General features: G+C 50.9%; 2 protein-coding genes across 2 annotated transcripts; both read right to left on the bottom strand.

Moving 5' to 3' along the window:
* Positions 1 to 228: 228 nt before the first annotated feature.
* TRV_03623 (TMEM1 family protein, putative) lies at positions 229 to 4,697 on the bottom strand (the record flags this gene model as incomplete). Its single annotated transcript, XM_003022174.1, has 3 exons — positions 229 to 894; positions 987 to 2,081; positions 2,142 to 4,697. 3 exons carry the CDS (start codon positions 4,695 to 4,697, stop codon positions 229 to 231), a joined length of 4,317 nt encoding a protein of 1,438 aa, XP_003022220.1.
* Positions 4,698 to 5,242: 545 nt separating this feature from the next.
* Positions 5,243 to 9,771, bottom strand: TRV_03624 (membrane-tethered transcription factor (SPT23), putative; the record flags this gene model as incomplete). Its single annotated transcript, XM_003022175.1, has 4 exons — positions 5,243 to 5,383; positions 5,448 to 8,010; positions 8,097 to 8,914; positions 9,100 to 9,771. The coding sequence occupies 4 exons, from the start codon at positions 9,769 to 9,771 to the stop codon at positions 5,243 to 5,245; spliced, it is 4,194 nt and encodes a 1,397-aa protein (XP_003022221.1).
* Between the last annotated feature and the right edge of the window lie 1,889 nt (positions 9,772 to 11,660).

Below are 11,660 nucleotides of genomic sequence, written 5' to 3' on the forward strand. Positions count from 1 at the left end.
AAAAGCAGTGGCCCGACCAGCTTACGAGCGCGGTTCCCAGGCTTAATGCGCATCAGGCAACGAGCAGGGACACGGCAGGGCGCCAATGGGCGTCTGGCGATTGCACATCTCGCATGTGGTTCCGAGGCTGATATGGAATGAGAAGTGGCATGACCGATGGGGGTATTCCGTGGGCTTGCAAGAGCACGAAGGGAAGCACCGAGAAAAAAAGGGGGGAGGGGGCCGTCATCAGGCAACGGCGGCGTCGGTCTTGCGCTCAGCGTCGTGCCAGCTTCCTGCGGCAGCATCGCCAAACCCATCCAGGTTGATGGTCGTCATCTGAAGGTCGGCGCTGACCAGGATCGTCTCGCCGTGGCTACGGTAGTCCAGCTCGCTCGAGATGAGCCTGCGCGGGCGAGGTGCAAAGCTATTGTCGGACTGTAGTAGATGTTCACCTCCCGTAGGCGACGACAAGCGGTGCTGCTGCTGCTGCTGCTGCTGGCCTGGCCCGGTTGCAAAGGACTTGATATCGACCGATGGGAGAAGTAGATGGCCAGCTCGCTGAGGTAGAAGCAACAGCTGGAACCGTTTCTCCTCGCCCTCGGCACAGGTGAAGTTTCCACGCCGTCGGCCACCAATAACCCACATGTCTGGGCTGGCTATAATTTCGTATGTAAACTCGATGGACGACTGGGGCTCTTGTTCGGCTACCTCACACCAGCGTCTTGTATGCCGGATTATCAGCTCTGCAGATATCATGTCATCGACGCCCACATGGGTCTGTCCGGGAGAAATATCTTTCAGCAGTAGCCTTGCGGTATGGACAACCTGCACATCCGGAATATCAACAGGGATGGTAATATGCCGAACAGCATTCACCGGTCGGTTGTTTGGTAGAGGTATAGTCTTGTTCGTCTATTTATACCAGGGGTACAAAGGGCTGAATTAGCCTGCGGATCATTGACTACACACCACGGGGAGAAGGCAAGGAAGCAATGGGAACTTACATTATGCCACTCTCTGAGCCACTGCACCAGGTGCGTCTGCGTATCACCATCCATGCTCTCAACGGCCTCTCTCCACTGCATACGTTCGTAACTATACACCTCTATTTCTCTCGTCAGACCAATCGTTTCTAGCGTATGAGCCGTCCAGATAGCACTAAAAGCCGTTTGCAAGAACGGAACCAGGAGCTGCTTCATTCCTGCAAAGGGGCTTGCTTCGACGTCCTTCGTGAACCGGTCTTCTAGAACCGACAGGCATTCTTCGTTCAAACAGGCAAACTCTATTGAGAGGCTCAACGGTCGAGTGGAACCTGAGTCTTTGTCGGGTTGGAAATCGTCCCGGGGCCTGATTTTGTACAACAGTGATGCCGGCTGTTTCGGGAACACATCCATGATCTCACCCTCCTGGACGCTCGTTTGTACATCATATTTGCCAGAGCTCTTCATTTCGCAGCTAAACACGCGAATAGGTATCAGCATCCCAGGGCTGATGCTGAATCTCGAAAACAGCTGCTCATCCTGGAATAAATCCTGAACATTCACACTGACGGGTAAAGTCGATACAACCGAGGATGAGCTGATGTATTCAAATTGCCCCTTGGGAGTCTCATATTCAGCTTCCACTGAAACAGAGAGTGATGTCTGGGTTCCTTCCATGCTGTATGGCACTCGAAGCGTGGCAGTGGATGCCCGTGCAAAGGAAGTGAAACATATTCTGCCTCCCTTTATCTCCTCGCACAGCGTAAGAGCTCCCTCAATGAGTGAGCTTTCCGAAATAATGAGACGTAGCCCGGCAGTTGCTGGCCGCAACCGTAAACAGCCAGTCGAAATATCGTTCCAACCAGAGCTCAACTCAATATCCAGGCTCCGATGCCCAACCAAGTTGATAGATCTCGATTGAGAAACTTTTCCGACAAACGCGTCGACAGCGGGGAAACAGACCACATATGGGCGTTCTGCCTCGGAAGTAAGCGATTTGCTTGTCGTGTCCTGCAGTATATGAGATGCAGCCACTTGGTTGTCATAATCCTGCGTGAACGTAATATTCCCTGCTCGCATCTCAATCCGGTCAACATAGTACTTTCCATGTACCGTTGTCTACAATTGTAAGGAAATATTAGCATTCTTTATACAAAATGGTAGAGTATCAAAACTTACCGAGGAGTCAAGCAAGACTTTCGTCCCCTTCGACTTTACTATAGTCGAGTCGGAGTTTTCCAACCACAGCTCATTGTTTGGTATTTCCAACGCATTAACAAGCCGCATCTTAATGTTGTCAATTTTTATCTTTTCCCCAAGAGCATACCTCAATGACAGCTGTGCCTGGAACCCGTCTCTATCCTGGAAGTGAGAAATACCGGGTTGGACTTGGATATCTCTGAAGAAATCTTTAATAAGAACTGGAAACGTTTTGGAAAGCGACTGAGAGACCGCAAATAGATCCTCAACGTACTCCTCGACTTTGCAGTGCATGCTAGATTGCAATGTCAAAGAATGCTGGATGGTCGAGGAATATATCCCGAGTAATCTCAGAAGAGCATGAACGAACTCGTCCTTGCGATCCAGTTGCTTCAGGCACCGACTGTAAAGCTCTACCATAGTACCTTCTAACGTCTCCCAGCCATTGCTGCGGTAAAAATTGGAGAGCTGGTGAAAGTACGACGCCGCTAAGGCATAGTCACCCGTTTCATACTTCAGCAGTGCAATATCAGCCATCATTATTTCCGCAGACTTGAATCGGTTTGCCGCAATATTGTGACGGAATATTTGGTCTGTAATCCGCTCATAAAGACAGTTAAATTTCTTTTTTGATTCCACTGATAGAGCCAGGCAAGGCGTTTCTACACCCGCTGACGTTGGTACCACTGGAAGTCGTTTCTTGTCCATGGGCTCGTCACTCAACGAAACTTCAGTGAAGCCGTTCTTTTCATTGAGCAGTAATGGCATACTATGCCATCTATTTCCCCATCCTCTCCTTCGGCCAAGTGCTCCCAACTGGCATCTAGCGAGGTGATATAAATCTGCCTGGGCCGCGGCTAACTCTATACCGCCTGCTTTTTGTGGTGCGGACATGATGGTCCCCAATGGGTTTAAGGCTAATCCGGAGCTGGGTCTTGAAGTAGGGGACATCAATGAACTAGTTCGCTTAGGAACCCCTGGCCTTGCTCCCGTGGCGAAGCTCGTAAGAACAGCTGCATCAACCAGGTCCTTGCTCGTCCTTAGGGAAACTTTGGGAATCTCAAGGCTCTTAGTAGACGTTTGAATAAGAACTTGAGAAACAGCTGCGTAAGCCCAGGACGAAACGATGTTTGTGATAACATCTTCCTTCCTAGAAGGATCCGGAGCTTGTTCTAACTGAGCCAATCCAGTCTCGACATCTTTCCGCAAAGTCCGGCAAGCAAGGGTAATAAACTCGCTAGCTCTCTCACAGATCTCGGCGAGAAGGGTCAAGTTATGCTTCTCCGCATTCTTTTGGGAGCCACTTTGACGATTTGATGGAGGTGACCGCGCAGCTTTGAGGAGCAGTAGTAGCTGCCTCGAAAAGATATAGACACGAAAATCAAAGACAGATATGTTATTTGCAAGAATCATATCTCTGTATGGTTTTTGTTGGGGCTGCAGCGGAAAAATATCTTGATCCAGTGCAATGGGGTTTGAGAAAAGCTCGTCATGGTCTCCATCATTGTCATCTTCACCCTCGTCCCCATCCTCATCCTCGGATGAACTGGATGCTTCTGCCTTTTCTGACGACTCTGCGGCCAGAGCAGCCTCGGCTTTCGATCTGAGATCTTTACTGTAATTTAGAAATGTGCCTCCGTGCTGGTCTCCCGTGCCCGAAATTTGATCTCGCAGTGCCGAATCCAGTCCGACAGCAAGCTCATCGTATCCTATAAGAGCATCCTCGAAGAGTCCAACGTTCTCAAGGCCAAGAGAAAGACCTTCTTTTAGTATAAAGAAAGTACAGAAGTTCCAGCCCGGCAGACTTCTCTGGGAGTCCTTCTCACGGATATCAGCCTCATATTGACCCACGCGCAAATCAAAGGATGTGAGAATAAAATATTTCAGCTTCGCGACAAGATCATCCAATTGCGCCGTTAGTTCAGGCTGTTTCTTATCCGCATCCGCTTTTGGAATTCTCAGCTGCGCAACCCGGTCAACTGCAGTTTTTGAGGATCCGTTGAAATCGGCCTTTACTTTCTCAAGGACCGAAGTCGAGCCTCTACCAGGCCATTTTGATGGTGCGGCCTTCTCTGTCACTTCAGGGCTAGGTGCAGTCGATGGTATGACGTGAAGAATCAACCATTCGAAGGCATCGTGATTATCAGGTCCAGTTGGCGCAGCGGATGTCCTAGTTTTTATCCATTCTCGTAACGTCTTTCTAGAGGTCGTTTTATACGTCTCGTTATCATCACATCGTAACAAATATATCTTTAAATATGGCGTCTGTAATAGTCCAGGTATCTGGTGTCTTCTTTGCGATACCGCTCCGCTTGCGCCATCGCTGAGTCGCTTCTGGTCATCTGCTACCGTGTGGGCGGGTTTGAAATCGATTTGCAGGGAGTCAATCGAGCGGACTGGCCGAGTCGAAGACTTCCAGTGGAGGTTTCGGAGGGGAAGGACTTGGGATAGCAGCGGCTTGACTTGAGGAAACAGGCCGAATGGGTCGGTATACTCGACTGCAAGGATAAGGAGTAAGTTATCAGGCTTCCGCATAGAGCTTCAGTACTATTGCATACCGGTTACATTATTCGAGTTTAAGTGAGGGGTGGCGTCCATGACGACCAGAGCTTCACCAGTAACAGGAGTAGCATATTATTCCGCACTCATCAAGCGTCCTGCTCTGCGTTGTGAGGGCGGCTTTGGGCGTTTTGCGCTGGCGAGGTCAAGTTTAGCCAAACGGCGGATAGAGGACCATGTCTTGGCGTTGCTTTTAAGCCAACCTCCAGCCTTTTTTGCAAACAACCTAGGGGGGATCAACATTCAACATGGTAAGATGTCAATATTCTATTAAAAATGTACTCTGTAGCTACCCTAACAAATGTGAGACTTCAGAAGAAGAAAACCTAGCGGGAAAATAACCGCCCCAATTTCCACAAGGAACAAATGTACAATCGGAGACTTGAGTCTGTCTCAACTCGCAAACCCGTAACAGCAAAACAAAACCCAGGTCGCCCTCCTGAAATACAAACACATGAAGTCAAGCGCTCAAATAAAGTAAATGACAAAGGAACAAAGGTACGCTACAGAATAATTCTGCACTAAGTAGCTAGAAGATTCCGGTTGGGGACCGGCGGGTTGACATGAGACATTACGAGCTCATATCCGTAAGAAACAGCTTGCCAGATATCAGGAATGAGGTTTTTCAGCATCGCCGCAACAATAATTATCAGGAGAGGAATCTAGAAAGAGGAATATTAGCTATGTTACAAGGAAGAGTATAAAGCAATGTTTTAAATAACTTACCCAAATGACAAAGAGATTACGATCACTGCGGAATCTCTTCATCTTTTGTGCGTGTGCCTTTCTGAGCTGATCCTGGTGTACTTTTGAGATATTCCTGCTGCCTATAGTCACGTCACCAAACTCCTCCTTGGAGGACGAAGCATGAGAATGTGATGAGGCTTCTGCTTCCGCAAAGTGTTGGTCTGCCGCGGCATCCAGAGCAGCTTCGACCATAGACGACTTCTTGTCAGCGTAGCCAGAGTCGGTTTCATGAGGGTATAGCTCCTCATATGCCGGTGGTGAGGAATTCCCAGTTAATCTGCCCCAGCCGTCCTTCATGATATTGGTAGACCAGGCCGATGTCGGCCTGTGTGGAACAAGGGAGCTGATACGTTGGATCATTGGGTGAGTTTGGTAGTCTGGAAGAGTTGGAATCTGGGGGAGTGTCGGTATCTGAGGGAGGGTGGGCATTTGAGGTAGTGTAGGCAATGCCGGGAGGTTTGGCAGATTAGGAAGGTTAGGAAGGTTGGGGAATGCTCGGCTGACGTTTTGCTGGAACTGGTTGATTTGAGCTGCCAGCTGATCTCGCCATGCAACCAATGCCACAGGAGGCGATGGGTTGCGGGCCATGCCAGCGACAACATCAGCCTCGGGAGAAGCGAGAGTAGATGTTTGGGAAATGCTAGCTTTCCTAGGAATCGAGAAATATTGTTTCTTTTCCTTGCGGGATTCTGATTTGGTGCGTTTGGGCTGTGCATATAGTAACTCTGGTACATCAGACGTACGTCCACTGTCTGAATCATCAGTGGATTCTTCTTCAGTTTCAGGTGCATCGCTCGAGGACGTTGGCTCCCAGAATCCGTCGAGAGAACCAGAGCTTGGTCGTCGGCGCAAGGGAGAAGTCGATCCCACGCTTCTTGAGCGGTAGTGATTGGTAGAAGCAATTACGGCACGGTGTGTTTCCAGGGTGGTTGCAAGGTCAGCAGGAGTGAAGCCGCGCAGATTAGGCGCTGTGATATTGGCACCAGCGAGTCGAAGACGATGGACAATATGCGTGTGCCCACTGAGAGCGGCCAAATGCAACGGGGTGTTATGGTTCTTGTCCTGAACATCAGGGTTAGCCCCCCGGGCAAGCAAGCCCGCCACGAACCTAGTCAACCCTAGTGAAGCAGCAAGGTGGAGGAGAGTCTGTCCAGATGGTGAACGAGAGTTATATTTTGTAGAGCCAGGATTGCCATCCAAGTCCATGAACTCAAGATACACCAGCATCTTTGCGTCGGTGTCTGTGATGTTCGCGGTCTGGTTGTTGGCTGGGGCTTGTCGTTGCTGGCCTCCAGAACTGCCATCACCCTGGAAATTGTTTTGAAGATTCCACAAACTATTCCCGTTGCCCCCCATGATTTGCTGTGCAGTTTGATAGGCATCAGCAGGGTTATTAAGCTTCTGGCCTAGTATCCCAAGCGCAATTCTATACATTTGCAGCTCGCGGTCATCCACATAACGGAAGAAGATTTGTGGTTTCGGGATTATGGGCTGTCCTGGCTGCTGTTGTCCCAATCGAGGATGCTCATGCTTGAAGACAACTGGGACAGTTCCTGGCTTAACCGAAGGCGGAGTAAGACAGTTCAAACATTTCTCGCCCCAGAAAGTAGTGGTGGTAGCTAATGTATCACCGAAAACAACCTCCATACCCGGGTAGAAGCCACTACCGAGGAGAGTGACCTCGCTTCCACCGGTAGTTGAGCCCTCAGCTGGGACAAGTTTATGAATCATTGAGGGTACCTGTGGTGGAGGAAGCCCCGTCGGCACGCTCCAAGAGTGGTTTTGAGTTCCTGTGCTAGACAAGCCCGTAACTTGGTCCTGAGACCTACTGCGAGGGGAACCGGGGCGGCTTGGGTGAGTGGAATTCGGTGCAGATATCAAAGAAGATTGTCCCATGTTGTCCATTGGGTTAGTGGTGTCGAGTGGACTAAAGAACATCCCGTCATTATTGTTTGGTGTGGGTGGCCCATTTATAAACTGTGGATTGAGCATCGCAGGTGTGACATAGGCCTTATCTGAGCTTCCATTGGCAGATGGAAGACTTGAAGGTAAGGGAGAGTTGCTAGCAGATGGTGATGTTCTCTGGGTCTCAATTCGTGACATGGTCAATCCTGAAGGAACTTTCCCAGATCCGCTCTGCTTCCGTCGCTTAGCAAGAGGGCCAGTACCGTCAGAAGGAGATGCTTGGCGAGAGAGGTTCCGAGGGGTAGTGATAGGAGCAGCTGCAGTTGTACTATTATTCTGTGACTGATTTGAGGAAACGGGAGTTAACGGGTATTGTCGATTTCGGAGTGCTTGCAGATCGTTGGCGGAAGGAGACATTTTATAGGGCACGGAATGCACGAAAGGTTTCGACAGATCGATCCCGGGGTTCCCAGGAAACATCGCCGCAGGTGGGAACTGGGGGTCTGTTACTGTAGAATTGGGAGCTGTGGCATAGTTTGCCGGCGCATGTGTCTTATGGTCATCAGTGATCATGATTGAATTGGTAATTGCTTGAGCAATTGGGTTGTCCATGTAGTCAAAGATGGTAAAAAGAACCCTAAGAATTCAACTTAGTACATTGTGGTATAATAAGACAATAAAAAAAAAAAAAAAAAAGACCCACGCTGAATGCAATAAACTTACTGGAAGCCCACTTTCTCGTTCTGATGTCTGCAGTAGCACGCTATTCTCATTGGCAACTCTACTTGCATTGCACCGAGGGGCGCAATGGGCAGTGAAGGATCACAGTTTGTCGAGTTAGGGGTTCTAGGAGGATCTGTCCAATCCTTGATCTCTGTGGTGTTGAAAACAATAACCCGTTTATCCTCGTCTCTTTGGAACAATTCATCTTCTTCGGGTTTCCGTTGTTTTTTCCGGGACGCACGCTTTCGTTCTCTTTGGATGCAGCCAGCACATATTTTGACTTCCGCCCCTCCCAGTGGAAGGTCTTCGTCGCCCTGGCTTTCCTCGGAGTCCTTGGGAGACTTTGAACTGACATCCTCACCCCGGGCTCTTGCAAAGGCCCTCTCCCGCTTTTTCTTGTCCTGGATGGCACTTGTGCATAGTACACTGGCGCGGAGTTCTAGGATATCTGGAGACCGTTTGATATCAGGCTTGGCGAGGAACTTTGGCTTGGAGATGGCATGGCTTGGAAGGCGCAGTTTCTTAACTCCAGGCGGCATCGGGTAGAGAGTTAACTTGATAGGGATTTGCGTTTCGACGCGAGACTTGAGCGAGGTGGGATGGACAATCAGGCGGGGGCGAATATAGTTCTCCATGCTGATGTTTGGGTGGAACATGGCTGTGTTGCGGTCATTCAGAGGGAAGACCACCCCGGGAGTGCACTTTAGCGATTCGAAGGCCTGGCGCGGTGACCTAAACGTAGAGGTCGGAGATAATGTCGCTGAAAGCGGCGAGCCACTGTTCATACCGATCCCACCGAAGGCTTCTTCCAGAGCTGACTGTGAGCCTCGACTATCCCAAAGCCCCTGCCCGGCGTAAAGCGGTGTAGAGTCACCAGGACTTTGGAACACAAACGGGTTTACGACAGCCGACTGCTACAGAGAAGAGTTAGCATCTTTTGCTTGGGGGGGATATAATGATAATGTTCGGTCGGGAATACAATATATAACGGGAGGGTACTGACTTGTTGCGATGAGCCTGCATCACTGGAGGATCCGGTAAAGGTGGAGGAAGAAGGAGTGCGGAACGACTGTTTGAAAACGGTTGGTTTACTCTTTTCAGTATTGAGCTCCATCTTGAGGGGGCTGGGACTGCTGGCAGCGCTATCAAAGTCAAAGGCCGAGGCCATCGCCTTGTTGCTGGACTCAACATCATGCTCCATGGAGTCATCCCTGGTCAAAAGGCCGCCGCTCTCCTGGCCGAGAAAAGAAGCACCTTCGTCGCCCAGGGAGAGCTGGTCGGCGTTTGGCCAGCCCGGAATATATCGTTCGGTTGCGGCGCTGTCTGGACTGAAGAGTCCGGAGTGGTTGGAGGCCAGCGAGGCATTCCGCAGATGGCCAGTAGGCGAATCCATCGAGGAGCTGTGGCTGGAATCTTCTGGAGAGTCTGATCGAGTGTCTGACGGGGTTGAGCCCGCTGGTGGAACGTCATTCTGAGACTTGTTTGGCATCTCGGAAGGGGACAAGCACGACATGGCGTCGGAAAGCTGGGGAGCACTGGACGGCCGGAAGAACATGTCTTCAAAGTCACGGCCCAGGCTGGGAGTCGAGGCATTGAGCACTGAAGGGTCGAAGCACAGAGTGTCTCTGTCGTCCATGATATTGTCCATATCTCCGTCCATGATGATGGGCTCCATCTCTCCGACCCTTGGCTGGATCGATCGCGACCAGGCCCCCGTTTATCAGAAAAAGAGAGAGAGAAAAGAGAGAGAGAGAGAAAGCTTTTGACTCAACAGGGAAAGTAAACAAGCGATGGGAGTACTCCGTACACCCTTTTCCTCGCGTGCACTCTCAGCCTCGAGCTTGCAGTATGGTTGTGGTCGTCTCGTCTCGTCTCGTCTCGTCTCGTCTCGTCTCAGGGGCCGCTGCTCTCACGACAATGCGGGTGCCTGGACGACTGACTAGCTGGCCGAGCACGCTGAGCAAACGGGGATGCGCCTGTCTAACACGGGCCCGGGTCAGGCAGCGAGAGGCCCCCTCGGTGGGAGCAGGCAGGCAGGCAGGAGAGGTTTATCGAGAGGCACAGGCAGCGTCGTCAGGTCGGGCGGGAGGGCTCGTATGGACGAGATCGAAATCCAAGGGATGGCCGTCGCCTTTTTTTTGTGTCGGTGAGCTTCTTCGTCTTCGTCTTCGTCTTCGTCTGCGACTTTCTTCTTCCCCAGCCCGCAGCGAGCGGCAAGCCACAACGACAGCTTGGCGCGCTTCTTCGCCAGCCAAAAACCCTCCCCTGCGCAGTCCAAAAGGGCTTCAGGCTCTCTCAGGCGCGCGCACGGCGAGGACTCAGCAGCAGTGGGAATCCCTTGCAGCAGCCGACTCTCCGCCGTTTGAGCTGAGCTGCTCGCTGAAACGTCTTTTTTTTCCTTCCCTTTCCCTTCTCGTTGTTGTTTCTTTCTTGCTTTTCAACGACCAAAAAAAAAAAAAAAAAAAAACAAAAAAAAANNNNCGAAAAAAAGACGAAACGCTGGCTGGTGAGGGCGCTAAGCCTGTTTGGGACATGCCGCAGGAGCGACTTTTAGGGACAAAAAAGGACGAGAAAGACAGCAGAGACAGACAAGAATCTAACAGACAGCGAGGTGGAGACGGCGTTATATCTGGCGGCTGGCGAGCCTGGCTAGCTGGCTAACGGCTTATAAAGTGCGTGTGGTGCGAGTCTACCTACAGGAACAGCGGCTTCGGCCCGGCTGAGGGACCTTCCTGGGGACTCGAGATACCTAGATACCTCTAACTAATGGTTATTGAACCAGCAGCAGCAGCCAGGCGATGGTGATGGTGAAGGCGACGGCCGGGTGCAGCTACGTGTTTAGGGAGGAGGGAGGGAGGATGGGCCAGGGAATGGCTCCCTCCATCTGCTCAGCCTGATCAACGGGGCCTGCTTCGTTATACCCCCCTATTATATTTACTCCCTCTATACCGCGTGTCTTATGGGCTCCCTGGATAAGCAGAGAGACGGAGACAGCCACTCAGCGTTGCCTGGCCTTATGGAGTTGCTTACGGGTCCTAAGAATAGGCGCTAGAGCGTTGTCTAGTAGGCTGCTCAGCTACCGGATGTCTCTCGGTGCTGGTATTGCCCCGGGCGCCTACGGAGCCTACCGGTGGAATATAATTAATAGCTACCTGTCTGCATCTATAGACTGGCAGGACTGGACTTCTGCAGACTGTGCATGTGTCTGCATTATTGTCTGCATTGTCTGCATTTTCTGCAACAATGGAGAACTTGCATACATGGAGCCCACAGTGTGGGAACGGTTCGAATAAAGGGCAGCCAACAACGCCGAATATGCAGATTTTTCAATATAGAAGCAATGGATGCTCCTCGGATGCCACACAGGGTTCTCTTCTGTTCCTTCATGTCTCCCTTCCTTCGACCAGGAGCCGGGACCAGACACGAATAGATGAACGAGAGGTTAAAAACAGTCCGACGCTACGAGCTATTCGCTGGCCGGCGATTGGAGGATTGTTCGCTTGTCATTTTGGCACCTTGCTTCCAGGGTGACACTCGACGGTTCTGGTTCTTCAGCTCAAAAAG

Source organism: Trichophyton verrucosum (assembly GCF_000151505.1).
Source record: "Trichophyton verrucosum HKI 0517 chromosome Unknown contig00298_1.f1.exp, whole genome shotgun sequence".
Taxonomy (NCBI): Eukaryota; Fungi; Ascomycota; class Eurotiomycetes; order Onygenales; family Arthrodermataceae; genus Trichophyton; species Trichophyton verrucosum.